Raw genomic sequence first — 15,787 nt, forward strand, 5'->3', positions numbered from 1 at the left:
ACAAGATATGACTTCATGACAGAGACTTTTTTGCTATTAGAGGTGTTTGCACAGTATCAGCAGATTGTCAACAGTTCCTGCTCTCGTCCACTGTGTTACATATAACCCTTAGGAAGAAAAAAGCAAAAGGAGGATGTAAAAATAGCAGGAAGAGTTAAGCAAGCAGATGGTGGAAGAAGCACATCCTTATTCTCGCCCTGTCGAGCTTTTGAACTCAACTCGCCTGACCTGTTATATACATTCAAGGATTCAGCTGAGTGCACCGAGACAACAAGCACAGACACACAAATCCTGTTAAGCTCTCTCTCTCTCTATTTCCTTTTCTTCCTTGATTGTACTCTTCCTCCCTCACTGTCGGCTTCTTTTACAGTGTGGATATTTCTCCTGTTCATTGAGGAGGGATTGGCTCTGGCACAAAAGACTAAAGGTAAGATTGATGCATTCACTGCCCTCCTTTTAATAGAGGGACTACATTAAATCAAGACACATATATTTTAATTTCATTAAAGATCAGTGATTGATTTTTTTTGCACAAATTAGCTATACAATTGCCTCCCAGGTGTCAATTGTCCTCACATTATATCATTAAAGGAACAGTGTGCAACATTTCAGGGGATCTATTAGCAGAAATATAATATAATATTCATAACTATGTTTCCGTTAGTGTATGATCATCTGAAACTAAGAGTTGTGTTTTCGTTAGCTTAGAATGAGCCCTTCATATCTACATAGGGAGCGTGTCCTCTTCACAGAGTCTGCCATGTTGCTCCGCCATGTTTCTACAGTTGCCCAGAACAGACAAACCAAACTCTCAAACCTGACTCTAGAGAGAGACTTTCACATTTCTACGTTACCTGAAGGCCACCGTAGATCTCCGACACACTTGTGAAACTGTGGTAACATGAGCCACAGAATCCAAAACCGTAGTACTGCCAGCCGCTGTCTGACTTTTGTTGCTCCAAGGCGAACGGCGTTACCGTGGTTTTGCACTTGGCGGCTCACGTTACCGCACTCCTGGAAAGGGAGGAGTGAGCGCAGGGGTACTCAGTTAGTTACAATCTGCAACCACACCACTAGATGCCGCCAGATCATACGCACTGTACCTTTAACTGCACAAATAATTGTTCCATCATTAAATGTCTCTTGGCTGTCACACATACAGATGCAGGTGCAGGATCAAAAGTGGTTAGACCTTCTCAACGGCCGCAGCAATCTAACCAGTGTGGAAACTGGGCACGAAACGAAGAAGGTGGCACCTTCAGCTCCCCAAACTACCCGAAAACATACCCCGCCAACAAGGAGTGCCTGTACGTACTGGAAGGTAACCAACAACATGAGCCTCAGCCTGAAAAAAAAGTTGAGCTCCTCTTCAAGTTGCTGTGAATGTTGCAGATTTTGATATTAAATTATGTCAGATTCCTCTGATGGACATTAAAGGGAGTCCGAGGAACAAAATAACACTCGTATTTGTATCTGTAATGATCTGTTGTTATTATTGCCTCCTTCTTTCGACAATGACGTCAACATTTCTCATCGTAAATTGGTCGCACATGGTGTTTGGATTATTATTATTTAAGGATTTTGAACAATATTCTCCTTTAAAGTGTACTGACCAATGCTAAAGTTTCCCCTCTATGCTCGTTAAAGTACAAACAAGCTTGCAGGCAATATCTTTTTCACAGTGCATTCCTCATTATCTTGCACACCAAAGAATGCAGCAAACTTTGTTGTCATTTTGTGCATCAGTTTCCCTATAATTGCTACTGGAGCCCACAAATCAGCCTGACCCACAGTAATTCGTGGGTAAATATTTGAAAGGAGCAAATATGTATTTTTTCCACAGCACTGTCCATTCTCTGCTAGCTTTATATCCCTGAATGTGACACAGCGCTCCGTTTCCCTCAGCCCTGCCCCGCCAGAGAATAGAGCTGCTGTTCGATCAGACCTTCTACATCGAAGCGTCGTTCGAGTGTCGTTTCGACCACATCGAGGTGCGGGACGGCCCCTTCAGCTTCTCGCCGCTCATCAATCGCTTCTGTGGCTCAGCCAGTCCCGGACTCGTCCTCTCCAGCGGACGCTTCATGTGGATCCAATTCTTCAGCGATGAAGAGCTGGAGGGGACCGGCTTCCAGGTCCAGTACAGCTTTACTTCAGGTGATGGTTTATTGATCCCTGTATGGCAATGTTCTCACGGCACCTTCCTGCTACTCACTGAATGTTAATAACGGAATCGATCAAATGTCTCAACTATATTAGCCAGTCAAATATCTGTACTTCCACTGATGATGCCCCTGATTGTGTGATATCTCTTTGTCTCTACGATCTCCCTCCAAAGACCCTGAATTCCATCTGCATGTGGGAGGACTCTTAAACCCCATCCCAGGTAGTGCAACCACACACACAGCCTACTCAAATAACTTCAGTTGTACACTTTAAAATTAAAGGACCAATGTTTTGAATTTGGACTGCTGTTATACCCATTTGAAACGCTAGCTGTCAGTCCTACATATTGTTCCTTTTAATATGTGATGCAAAGTCAAGTCAAGGCAGCTTCCATCACCTCTAATCCCCTTTTCTGTCTTCTGTCTTCTTTTGATCCGCCTCTTGTCGCTGTCCGTGGGTCAGATTGTCAGTTTGAGCTGTCTGGAGCTGACGGCTTGATCCGTTCCAGTCAAGTGGAGGAGGATTATAAAGTGAAGCCAGACCAGGCAGTGGACTGCATCTGGACTATACGAGCCCCAACAAACAACCGGGTATGACATGTGGTTAAACCTTTACATTTTTGCCATTTATCTGATGCACAACAGCAGAATAAGCTTCATTTCTTCAGAACCCCTAGATAAATGCGCTTTATGATCAAACATCCCCTGACAGTACATCCACCGCTCGACATGTGTGCACATGAAGTATAAAGGGATCGTATGCATTGATAATCCAACAGTCTGCATAAGTACACATACAGTAAAGCTGGATCGAAATGATTTATATTTGATCCTTTAATGCAGCGATGCCTTCAGACGATGCAAAATATGAGGGATTGTTTCATAACAAGTCAATAATAAAACAATTGGTTAATAAAACAGTACATTAAAGCACATATATATATATATACAATTCTACAATTTAAGTCCTTTTTGTCCCCATTTTTTATATACATATATATATATATAGTATATACTGTATATGCTACTGCATGCAAGTATGACTTCAGCAAAAAATCAGCAGTTGCAGAGAAAAACACGGCATCAGTCATTTCTTTAAAAAGGTCGTCGTGTGTCCTTCATCTCTCTATTTCTTTTCATCTTCAGCCCACACATTTTCAGGCTAGATAGACATGAAGCGACATGAAGTCATGTCACCTTGTAGCAAGGCAAAATACACAGAACTGCGTGAATTATAAACATGTACAGTACATGTATGTACATGTACAATAAACGTGTATATCCCTCCTCACTGCTTATTCCAGATTTACCTGCGATTCTTGGAATATCAGATGGAAAACTCAAATGAATGTAAGAAGAACTTTGTGGCTGTTTATGACGGCAGTAATGCCATTGAGGACCTAAAGGTAATATATTTTATCATATGTGTAATATACAGTACAGTGTGCTACTCAAAACTGTAAAATCAAAGCCCCTTCACTCTCAGTTTTCTCTCTCCTTCTGCTACACAACAGGGTTTATCTTTCTTTCCTTGTAATAACATCGCTCCTTTATAATTATCATATTTTAATCCGAAGTATGTAGCAACTGTTCTACAGACCTTGACCTCAATGAGACTACACATCCCAACCTATACGAGACAACGATGTGTGGTTTCTTGCAGGCCAAGTTTTGTAGTACAGTAGCTAATGACATCATGCTGGACACCGGTGTGGGAGTAGTGAGAATGTGGGCTGATGAGGCGAGCCGTCTCAGCCGCTTCCGGATGCTGTTCACTTCTTTTGCAGACCGTGAGTTCCTCCTTCAGATTATTCTTAACCTTTTGTCATTTGACATTTGTACCCCTTTTGTTTAGTTTTATGCAGCTGTGACAGGGCAAGCACAGTATGTGCAGAGCCGACCCTGACCAATTTTGTCCAAATCAAGATTTTAGCTGATGCATCGCAGCCAACTCCACCACCAGTCATTGTGTTCATACACTCACACAGAAACTGCATAGCTTTATGGCTTTGAGATTTTTCTTTATTTTAGAAAGAACACAAAACCCACAAAATGAAAACAGTAATAAAGAAACTAAATTAAAGTTAGTTAAGGTTATATAAAGTTATATCTAAATTAGTTCTGTCAAAGTAAACGCGATAATAACACGTTAATGCAAAATCGTTTTAATGCCACTAATTTATTTAACGCATTAATGCTATTTTTAGGTTGTAGTGGGCTGAGTTTTAAAGCTAGAGTGAAGATACTGACATCATATGAAACTAAAAAAATGTAAGGAATCGATTGGTACCAACCACTTCATACTAGCTTGCTAGCATACTCACGAAGGAGGGTAAATAACGCTCCAAACGTACGCCAAATTTTGGCGAGGAAAAACTGTTATGGCTATATTTAAAGGGATCCCTTGACCTTTGACCTCAAGATATGTGAATGAAAATGGGTACTATGGGTGCCCACGAGTCTCCCCTTTACAGACATGTCCACTTTATGATAATCACATGCTGCGTTTGCGTTTGCCATGTTATGTTTTTAACATATTTTTTATGCTAAATGCAGTACCTGTGAGGGTTTCTGGACAATAATTGTCATTGTTGTGTGTAAATAATAAATATATACATACATTTGCATAAAGCAGCATATTTGTCCACTCCCATGTTGATAAGAGTATTAAATACTTGACAAATCTCCCTTTAAGGTACATTTTCAGCAGATTACAAAATTTGTGATTAATTTGCGATTAACCGCGATTGATCATGGACAATCATGCGATTAATCACAATTAAATATTTTAATGGATCTAATCTAAATTAAAGAATACGCCGGGGTGATGCTGAGGACAACCCAGAAAACAGGGCCTATATAATAGGCTGCATAGTTATGATGTTGTGGCCTTTTTTGTAATATTTTTAAAATAATAGTATTGAAATAGTAAAAAATAGTAAAATTGATCAATCAAGAATTTTTTTTCTTCCTTCATTTGGGGCGCCTCTAGCATTCACCTATACTGCCCATGCCTCGGGCTGGAGTATGTGGATTGGATGTATGATTGCAAACAGATTTGTAGCAGCACCCTCCTGTGGTGTCGATTCAATACTCCAGCTTTTTAAAGCTGTCTTGATAACAGTTGTAGAAAATTCCTTCAATTATATAATGTATACATTTTTTTACTTGTATACTTTTGAAAAGAGATAAGATTCAAGAGTTGTATTTGCCATTTGCACCTAAGTACATTGGAATTCTGAGCAGTTTACACTGAGTCAGCTTTAAGAAAAGAAAAAAGGTAGAAAAGGCACAAGGTAATTACAGTACAAAATAAGTAGCACATTCAACTCAACACAATAAATAAATAAAGTATTAAAATATGAAACGCTCTCAGTGTAGTCAATAAATAAACTAAACTACCCTCTGCATAGGAACGATACCCCCAGAATACAAATATACAATGTATATAAAGAGAAAGAGCATATCCAATTCTTAGGCAAGAATTACAAGACTTTCCTCTCACTGTTAATGGCTGTGGTTTCTCTGTCAGCCTGTTTGCATCACAAACTGACACATCTGTGTTTGTGTTTCAGCGCCCTGTTTAAGCAGCGCGTTCTTCTGCCACAGCAACATGTGCATCAACACTTCTCTGGTGTGCAACGGCATACAAAACTGTGTCTTTCCCTGGGACGAAAGCAACTGCAAAGGTACTCCAGTTGTGCCAAAAGCACTCTGTGATTCTCTCTTAGAAAATCCGCCTTGCTGTAGTACAATGAGTTGTGATGCATTATGTAATATGATGCATGTCGTGTCAGACTCTGGTCGTGTCACATTGAGCCTCCTTGAGGATCCGTGGCTATAACTCTAAAAGAAAATAGACACTCAACCCTTCTCTCTTCTTTTCTTCTTTTTATGTAATTTTTCACTCTGATACCACAGGGCAAGTGCATGTTGGTGTGTTGAATTCAAAACCTCTTCTTGGCAGGAAAATAATGATCTCATCATCTTTAACGCCTTTCCAGCCAAAAGACCATTAAGGTCTTTTGGCTGTTTAGTGGCTCTAAAGCACCTCCATTGATTGGGATGGCTGTTTATCAGTGAAACTGGCTTTTGGTGAAGGCTCTGAATTGTTCCTGGCATCCAAAGATACAGACTGTCCTGATGGGAGCGGTGACTAATGTACTCTCTGTGCCTCTAAATGCCCCTCATATTTTATCTCTCTTTGTCACTCTTCATGTCCGTCATGCAGAGAAAAAGAGCAAAGGTGTTTTTCACCACATCACAAAGACTCATGGGACGGTAATCTGTGTGTCTACGGGGGTGGTGCTGCTGCTCCTCATCATCTCCGTCCTTGTGCAAGTCAAACAGCCACGAAAGAAGGTAATATAGTATTTTAGATTATAGTAATTATTTAGTATCATGCCACAATATATTGGCGTAGAATTTATCAAGTGTTTTTAATCGTAATTTGGTGTTGGTAAGGTGTTGGTACGTAAGAACAACCTGTTCCAGCGAGGCGACTTCCAGGAGGTGTTTGACCCTCCTCATTATGAGCTCTTTACTCTCAGAGACAAGGTGAGTTTGATCACTTGGATGCATTATGAGCTGAATATGGTGATTTTTTTCTTTTATGTAACAACATGATCCTTTTCAGGAGATGTCTGGGGACCTTGGAGAGTTATCAGAGGAACTCCAGTCCCTGCAGGCGCTCAGGAGATCCTCATCAGGCTCACGCTGCGTTCACGAGCACCACTGTGGCTCTCAGGCGTCCGTCAACTCCATCAAAGCCAGTCTAGGTGCACATGAAATGGGCAGGGGGTCCATGGAGCTTCCCCCTTTCAGAGGGGACCTTCAAAGCGCCTTACCGCCTCTCAGGGACTTGAACAGCAGTATGCGGAAGAAGAGCTGGCCTAGTATGAAACCGGGCCGAATGCAGGGCCATCACGGTATGGGGGATAGAGCGATGGGGCAGCAGGATAGAGTGATGGAAGAGGACGAAGAGGAGGAGGAGGATGGAAGGTATGATGTGTATGTACGCAGAGGGGGAAGCCGAAGAGGGAACTATGAAATGGCCCAGCAAAGATCCTTGTCCATGGACTTCTGAAAAGAAAAGACACGGTTGGCTAAATGCTGCAGCGACAACTTTTCAACCAATTTTTATTGGGGGGGCGGCACATTTACAGAAGAGGGGAGACATTTAACACCACGGAGCGGATGTGTCTCACTTTTCTTCTTTATTATAATAACGATTATAAAGAAGCGCTCCTTGACTTCTCTTTGGCCTCCTTCACAGTGAGGTTGGGAAACACAGAGTCTGTTACAGATACCGCCGACTCTGCTCTGACTCAGAAACAGCACACAGGAAGCTGCTATCGTGTTTGTGATCAGTGTAAAAGTGAAGACAGATGCTGTGTGTTGTTCTTGTTATCAGTGTATTTTGTTGAATACATTTTACTGTAAAGCAAATAGATTTTTTGTTGAAATATGTTTTAAATCCGTATTTAGGTTCTGGAAGAATGAGAGCAGCGTGATTACATTTTAAACAAACAATGTAAAAATCACCTCTCAGTTTTTGTTTAATCTGTTATTAACCTGTATTAAAGAATAAATAGGCACATTTCTGCATATCAGTTTAGGAAATCTATCATCTTGCGTTTGATATAGAGTCAGTTTTAACACCAGATATAACATTAACTGGGGTTTTTACCCAGGAGGAGGGTGCGTGTGTTGATTGTGAATCTTCTTAAAGGTGTGTCACACAGGTATGCTGGTTGGAACTTCCCTTATAAAAGTAGTTGTCAAAGTATGACGTTTATAGTCTGGTTATATAACCACCAAAAGCATCAAACTGTACCATTGGCACAGTCTAACCTTGTATGTTTAATTTTCATTTTGAGCTGTAGACACTGAATATAACTATATAATATAACTGATGGTTAACTCGTCTAATTTAGAGAGAAAAAACATGTGAGTGCCAGTAATGACCTTGTAAAAGTGTTGAACTGATTAAGATCAGGTTTCTGTTAGTTTTTTTCCCCCTCATCATAAAATAGGACCACAAATTAACATGTGCGCAATGTAGGCTAAATATAAGGTTAAGTTAGACTGCAGTTTTTTCAATTTAAATGATATTTTTTAGCGCAGAACAAGGCGTCCCAACTGACCCGGGGAGGCAGAGTTTTGGGAAAATGCACTCCTTGTACATCTAACAAAATTGTGCCTTTCACGTTTGGGTTGGGCTCTTAAAAAACCTGATAAATTGTTAGCAGAAACCTGTATCTGTTCAGGGATCAAATTATTTTCATTCAGTCTGTGAGTAATGGATGGTTATTTGGTGACGACCCCGCTCTCCCCTTTGACAGATGGCTTTAAAAGACTGCTTTTAACATGTATCCCAGTGATGGTTGTTGACGAGAATCAGAAAATGTGAAAGGCACGGCTTTGTGTTCAGCGTGCCAAACTACTTCGATAACCTTGGAGCCATTTCTAAGCCATCGCCCTCGCAGTTTAGTCAGCACATCTGTGGGGTTCATTCATCATATTCAGGAAATTCACTGGGCAGATAATTAATGGAGCAACTATGCGTACAGACAGACAAACATGTGGTCTTGTCACTACAGTTATCGGTGCAGTTTATGAGAGAGAGAGCGCAATCATGCTCAAGAACAATTAATACAATAAATAAAGGTTTGCTCTGGTGCTGAAACTAATGATTATTTTCATTGTTGATTAATTTGTAGATTATTTCCTTGATTAATCGATTAGATATTTAGTCTATAAAAGGTCAGAAAAACGGTGAAAAATGTGGATCAGTGTTTCTCAAAGCCCAAGATGACATCCTCAAATGTCTTGTTTTGTCCACATCTCAAAGATATTCAGTTTACTGTCACAGAGGAGTAAAGAAACCAGGACATATTCACATTTAAGAAGCTGGAATCAGTTGCCGATTAATTTAATAGTCGACAATTAATCGATTAATTGTTGCCACTCTGGTTGGTTACTTTATACACATGACAAAAAGAATAAAAATATGACCCAACAGCTGATAAATAGTGTGAATGGGTCATTCATAATGACTTGCACTGTGCTGCCCGAATGCTTTCATAAGTTGTCCTCTTATTAGAGGGAACAAGTTTCCCCAGGTAATGTTCTGTATATCCGCTGAGTGTGGCTGCTTTTCCAGTAACACTGTAGTCATGATTTTTATCACGATATCCGTGAATAGGCAGGATATCTGGGACACATCTGATAGTACGTAGATCGCTCCAAGGAAATTTAAATTAGGTCAACAGGCTCAGGTGTTGCAGGCTGCATGGCTTTTTTTTTAATGTACTGGTAGTAAAACAACTCAAAGATTTGGATCTGTGATAACTCGTCATCATACAAAGGTGTTTGTTATTTGTTCCTCAATTGAATTTGTAACGAAAAAAAATTGAGAAAAAGCTCTGTATATTAAAAAAAAACATTTTATTGGCGGAGATGTATATTATGGTATACAAGATTTAAAGGTACAATATTTCCATTTTTTCGTATATAACAAATACAACATATTTCCAAACAGGCAAAACATTTTGGGCAGACACATCACATATCTATAACTGTGTCTGATTCAACTGTGCAACTGTTACATGTAGCTTGTTACTTGTGTTTTGTGTAGCTCTCATGTTTTATTGTATGTGTTGACCCCATGTAGGCGACTGTGAGGCCTTCAGCAAAGAAATTGAACATCGAGTTGGCTTTAGAGTACAGCAGATAAATGACCGAGTCAGGTGATCGCTTATACAAGCACCAACAGGTCGGCCTGCAGTCTGTCAACCATTAACAGAGAGGTCAGCTCAGAGACACACATGTTTGATCATAGAGTTTAGCATGTTATAACATGCAGATATGCCTCGTGTGACCTCAGTTACACAACCGTTCATTATTCTTTACGAGATACAGTTATGGTTGCACTCAGACGTGACAAAGCAGATACTGTGTTCCTTCTGTTGTCTGCAGCGACTAAGCATTCCTCACTGTTCCAACACATAAAGGCTGAACTCTGTGTTACCGTACAATAGGCGACACGTGCTTCTGACATGATGCAGAGTGTACAACCCTTATTCTTGTCTTGAACTAAACAGTACTGAGGGACTGTTGCACAACAAGTCAATAATAAAAACAACTGGTTAAAAAGCACCTTATTGAACAATATAAATATGTGACAAAATGAAAATCACATGCCACAAGAATTGCAATAATTCTCTCTTTTAAATCTTAATAAAATAGTACACTAACAGCACATTTATAAATACAACACAATTTTATAATTTGTCCCCATTTATACAAAAGAATATGCTACAATACGCGACTATGACTTCATGAAAACATCAGCAGCTGCAGAGTAAAACATTGCATCAGTCGTCTTTGTGTGTCCTTCATCTTTTTTGCTTCATCATTTCTTTTCATCTCCAGCACCACAAATGAGGACGTTTTGTGTTTCAGTCTAGATTGACATGAAGTCATGAAGTGTGCAGGCGTGCGGTCAGTCTTCCTCGGGCCAGTGTGTTGTTTCCGCAGCACAATCATGTCTCTCATATAGAGTCAACAATCAAAGCGAGCTCCTCAGTGATTCTTCAAAGAAGGCCAGGCGGTCGTGAGCCACCAGGGGCGTATTCTCCCCGAGAACGGCCTCCGTGAAGTTGGGCCGTATCCAGGCGTAAACCATACTGTTCAGGAAGCCTTGCAGGGACACGCTGGCAGCCTGAAATAAAAAACAAAAACAATACTATAAGACATCAGATGATATTTTAATTTTCTCATTTGAAATCTTGTGAAACGTACCTGTATCATATACAAGCCGAATAGACTGTGTTGTTCAACTTTTGACCGGACCATCAGAGTAGACAGCAGAATGAGGAGAAGAGCTACAGAAACACAAGGCATCAATCTGATGTTCATTTAAAGTTGATGAAGTGTAGTACGTTAGCGTTAAATGTGTTAATGTGTGTGTTTGTACCTGGTGCCCAGCAGACTATGATGACCATCACCATATTTCTTGCTGTGGAAAACACTCTTTTGATTCTCCTTCTTGAAAGTCCATCTCCCTCCACAGGGAAAAGCCCTTCCTGCTCATTACTTCCTCTTTCATACCATTTACCAACCTTATAATAAATCACCTGGAACAAGAAAAAACAAATCATTATAGTCTGCTAACATTAATGTAAATTTTACTATTCAAGACTTTAGATAGCATTGTAAAAATTTTAAATCATAACTATTTTTCTGTGGATGTTTCAAGCAAATTTATAAAGCAAAATGACAAATGTCCTTAAATTTAAAATAATGTGATTGCTTATAACTTACAGAGCAAGACAGCATCACTGGTATCACAACGAAGAAAAGAAAAACTCTGATGAAAGTGTCGTGAATTCTCTCCTGGGAAGAAAAAAAACATATTAGCTTTACAAACTATAACAAAATGCTTATTTAATAAATACAATATGCAGCAATACCAATCAAATACCGTGGAATAAAATAATAATAAAACTGTGAAAGCTGTGAAATAAAACACTGCAAATTAGAATGAATGTGTGTACGAAAAGTCTTTTTGTTTAAAATAAGTGTGTCCTGATAGACAGTTTTATACTCACAGTGTCAGTGTCACAGGGATCCCTCCAGACATGCAGGAACAAAATACAACTGAGGAAAAAAAAGAAAAATCAAAAAGGTCAAGAACGCAGGGGAATAGACATATTTCACTTCTGTGACTCATTTGAAAGCAGTGACTTTTAGAGGAAGTTGATAATGAAGGTTGGGTGCTCACCTGGTGCAGTATTTGCTTTCATTACGGCCGATTATTGATATGTCAGTGATTGTAGTCAGCCAAGTGTTTTTTATGAAGGGAGTGAGCACATATGCTAAATACATTGCAATGGGGACCAACCTGTGATATTAGACAAACAGAGATACAGAATTAAATTGATGAGATAAGATCCATAAAGTCTGGAAAGGTAATTAAAGTCATGCTATTAACAAACTCACCACACAAAGACATATACAGGTATAGCAAGTATTTTCCTTCTGCATCGATTCTGTAAACCAGACGATAGGTAGGAAGAAATTAATTATTGAATCAGTCCTGACTGTTTTTGTACAAATTATAACGTACAGATGCAGCGGATGCTTCACCTGTCCTCCCTCATCCTCTGTGGCTCTCCATCCTTGGATTGCGTTCTTTGACTTCCATGCGTAAACCACCACCAGCAGAAATGAAATGAAGTAAAATGTCTGGAACACAGAGAGATGCAACTGTCAAGTATAACAATTTATTGTGGCACGGTGATGTAAAATGTGACAGCATGCATCGTGAAGCTGAACGATCCCTTGGATCTGATCAGGTAGTTGCTCATTTTTGTTTGCATATATTAAATACCATACGCCACAATTAAATTTAATTAAAGGTACTGCTGCTCTCACATGTAAAACAAATGTCCTTGTACTCCATAAATAGTTTGTGTGAAGAGGTTTAAATTTGGGTTAATGGCCAACTGAGATGTTTTGAGTAGGGCTGCAACTAACAATTATTTTCATTGTTTATTAATCTGTCTATTATTTTCTCAATTAATCGATTCGTTTTTTGATCTATAAAATGTCAGAAAATGGTGAAAAATGTTGATTTGCAGCCCAAGATGACGTCCTCAAATGTCTTGTTTTATCAATAACTCAAAGATATTCAGTTAACTGTCATAGAGGAGTAAAGAAACCAGAAAATATTCACATTTAAGAAGCTGGTATCAGAGAATTTTGACTTTTTTTTCAAAAAAATATATTACTAAAACCGATTAATCGATTATCAAAATAGTTGGCAATTAATTTAATAGTTGACAACTAATCCATTAATCCTTGCAGCTCTAGAGAACAAGCTTGGGGGGTCACTTCATTTTCATTAATTCAGAAATGTAAAGTGAGTTATTTTTTTCTTTGACTAAATATTTGACTTTTAAAAGGAAAATATTTTCCATATCTGCGTTTTGGAGAGAAAGCCACACTCTGTTTTTGTTCCTACATTACATTCTTTCCTATGTTTTTATGTAAAAATCAATATGTACTCTGCCCTTAACTCTTATCACTGTAAAATACAATGTGAATTCAGAAAATGTTTAAGTTGATTTAGTTTACAACAGACTCACAGAAAAATTTTATTACGTATTAGACCGTGAACCATGCAGCGTCACTTTACAGTCTGACGACATGGAACAGCAGAACTGCTAACCACTTTGCTTTATAGGTGCAATAAGGAACACAAGGTTTTGAATCTCAGTTACGGTCATAAGTGACCTAGGAAAATCCTCAGACAGTGATCTGATCTTCAACCCTGAAAACCACAACAGGTGCTTCAGCTGGGAAGTTCCTAAATCTAAGTGGATGTATTTACCCAAGCATCTCTCAACCTCCCTGTCTTGTTTAAGAAGATTAAACTTCAGATGTGACCCCTTCACTCACCTGGAAACTATTGTGTAAATATTAATCTGCAGGGGTTTAGAGGTCTAACAGAGTGAAAGTAACTGTTCCTCACCAGTGACAGCGGCAGGCTGTATTGGCAGATGACTACACTGTTGTCAGTGCTCACTCTGTTCATGACACTGGTGGACATCAGGATCAGAGCAGCCAGGAGGTCCGCCAGGGCGAGCTGCACCAGGAGCTGCACCTGCAAACATAAGAATACACACATAAAGGACGTTGCTTCGCTGTAAAACTGTGAAAATTCATTGAAACATTCTGTACCAAAACACAATCAAAAATATAAAATATATATAATCTAAAATTAACCAAGGCATACAGTAATGCAAACACATAAATACATACAACCTGACTCACCTGTTCTTTTAGTTGCCTCCATCTCACTATGGAAACCACCAGGACAGAAAAACTCCCAATCACACTGCAGTTAATCAGAAATATGTATTAGTATTAAACAACACCAAAATTATATCAGCACTGCATTCATTTTAGTACATTTCTTGACCATGTGTATAAGGTTTAAAATGAATGAGAAAGTTGCAAACTCATGGTAATTTGGCACCACATTAACACTAAACCTGAGCCAAGATGGGTTTATTGCATTGTTTATTGCATATTCTAGCGTGACACCTGCATAAAAAGCTGTAAGATGACAAACTTGTTCAATCATAACCCTCTGTCTTGGCTCCATAGAAATTAACTAACTGAAAGCTTTCCCACATTTTCTCCAGCACAAGGTTTGTCCTCGCTCTTATTGTTTTCACTTTCTTTGTCACATGCAAAAGAAAGACACACCTAACAGCAGGGTGACTGAGTTCACTGAAGGAAGTTGTAAGTTTTCAGCAGCTATAACTATCTTATGAGCTACAACTCAAGGCTGAATATTACATTTACATGGTGCTAATATCCTTCATAGAACAGACACGTGAGGTGAGAACACAGGAGGAATTCAGAAAGAAAACAGAAGCCCGCCTCTTCTTACATGTTGCCTTGCTGGTTTGGCAAACCTCTCCAATCATAATACTATAAATTATAACATTATCATTCTGCTGATGTAATAGGCTAACTCATTTCAAAACATGTTCATATGCCATAATACGGCTGCTATATAACACTCCAGATGTAAACAAATAAAATCCATTGCCACCGGTAGCATGGAAGAGAAAAAGTATGAGGAAGCATGTTACCTGAGTGTGAGTAATACTAGGTACTCAGTAGAGAGGAAGTCAATCTGAAAAGCAGAATTAAAAACAGGAATGTATTATTTGCCCCCTAAAAGTTTTCATTCATAGAAGCTATTTTTACTTTAATGCATTCATACACAGAAAAGTATAGAAAGCCTACCTGATCTCCACTCAGTGTACCATTGAGCTCCATGGCGAACATCGGTCTATTCAGAACTCACACTCTGTTTGGGCACAACTAACCTGTCTGTCTCCATAACAGGCCTTTGTGAATAAATGTTTTCTCATAAGCGCACCTCTATAAAAGCCTGCACCTTGTCACGTGCTGCTGTTTTGACTCCACCTGCTTCTTTGGGTGTGTGCTGTTAGTGCAGCACTTTTAAATGGGAATCCCCAGGTTTACAATTCCTCGTCTTACCTCCAGTCTTATAAGAAATGAAAACTGAAACGGAATTTCCTCCCTATTTGGATTTTCTTCCAAAATTACAGATGTAGATGTTAGATGCTCTTATTGATACTGGTATCACACGAAACTAAAAAAACCTAAGGAATCCATTGGTACCAACCATGTCATACTAGCTTGTCTGGAAAGTAACTTTCCACTGTTGCATAAAGAGACATCATTACATACAATGTAATTTTCCATTACAAGGCTTAGTATGCTCCAAACTCATGCTAAATTTGGGTGAGGACAAACTAGCATGGCCATTTTCAAAGAGGTCCCTTGACCTCTGACCTCCAGATATGTGAATGAAAATGGTTTTCTATGGGTACCCACGAGTCTCCCCTTTACAGACATGCTCACTTTATGATAATCACATGCAGTTTGGAGCAAGTCAACTCAGCACACTGACACACTTTCCAATAATAAATATATGCATACATTTGCATAAAGCAAGCATATTTGCCCACTCCCGTGTTGATAAAGAATATTAAATACATGACAAATCTCCCTTT

General features: G+C 39.2%; 2 protein-coding genes across 5 annotated transcripts in view; one reads left to right on the forward strand and one right to left on the reverse strand.

Moving 5' to 3' along the window:
- neto2b (neuropilin (NRP) and tolloid (TLL)-like 2b) overlaps positions 1 to 8,419 on the forward strand; it is a 21,252-nt gene extending 12,833 nt beyond the window's left edge. For 3 of the 4 annotated variants that reach the window (XM_074633245.1, XM_074633246.1, XM_074633244.1), the window contains exons 2-12: positions 371 to 427; positions 1,163 to 1,307; positions 1,906 to 2,154; positions 2,336 to 2,383; positions 2,626 to 2,753; positions 3,467 to 3,568; positions 3,826 to 3,952; positions 5,738 to 5,851; positions 6,394 to 6,524; positions 6,627 to 6,719; positions 6,799 to 8,419. In XM_074633245.1, the coding sequence (XP_074489346.1) occupies positions 1,163 to 1,307; positions 1,906 to 2,154; positions 2,336 to 2,383; positions 2,626 to 2,753; positions 3,467 to 3,568; positions 3,826 to 3,952; positions 5,738 to 5,851; positions 6,394 to 6,524; positions 6,627 to 6,719; positions 6,799 to 7,248 (1,587 nt within the window). In that variant the 5' untranslated portion in view covers positions 371 to 427 and the 3' untranslated portion in view covers positions 7,249 to 8,419. Of the gene's footprint in view, positions 1 to 370; positions 428 to 1,162; positions 1,322 to 1,905; positions 2,155 to 2,335; positions 2,384 to 2,625; positions 2,754 to 3,466; positions 3,569 to 3,825; positions 3,953 to 5,737; positions 5,852 to 6,393; positions 6,525 to 6,626; positions 6,720 to 6,798 lie in introns of all 4 variants that reach the window. The other variant, XM_074633242.1, reaches the window with a different exon arrangement.
- A 1,174-nt stretch (positions 8,420 to 9,593) lies between these two features.
- Positions 9,594 to 15,139, reverse strand: LOC141766384 (uncharacterized). The gene is made up of 12 exons (XM_074633221.1): positions 14,991 to 15,139; positions 14,834 to 14,877; positions 14,004 to 14,067; positions 13,702 to 13,833; positions 12,315 to 12,413; positions 12,168 to 12,217; positions 11,950 to 12,069; positions 11,777 to 11,825; positions 11,490 to 11,558; positions 11,143 to 11,302; positions 10,968 to 11,050; positions 9,594 to 10,887 (listed from the first exon to the last, which is right to left on the reverse strand). Exons 1-12 carry the CDS (start codon positions 15,030 to 15,032, stop codon positions 10,735 to 10,737), a joined length of 1,065 nt encoding a protein of 354 aa, XP_074489322.1. The 5' UTR covers positions 15,033 to 15,139; the 3' UTR covers positions 9,594 to 10,734.
- Positions 15,140 to 15,787: the final 648 nt, after the last annotated feature.

The sequence above is a fragment of the Sebastes fasciatus genome, chromosome 4 (genome assembly GCF_043250625.1).
Source record: "Sebastes fasciatus isolate fSebFas1 chromosome 4, fSebFas1.pri, whole genome shotgun sequence".
In the NCBI taxonomy this organism is placed as follows: domain Eukaryota; kingdom Metazoa; phylum Chordata; class Actinopteri; order Perciformes; family Sebastidae; genus Sebastes; species Sebastes fasciatus.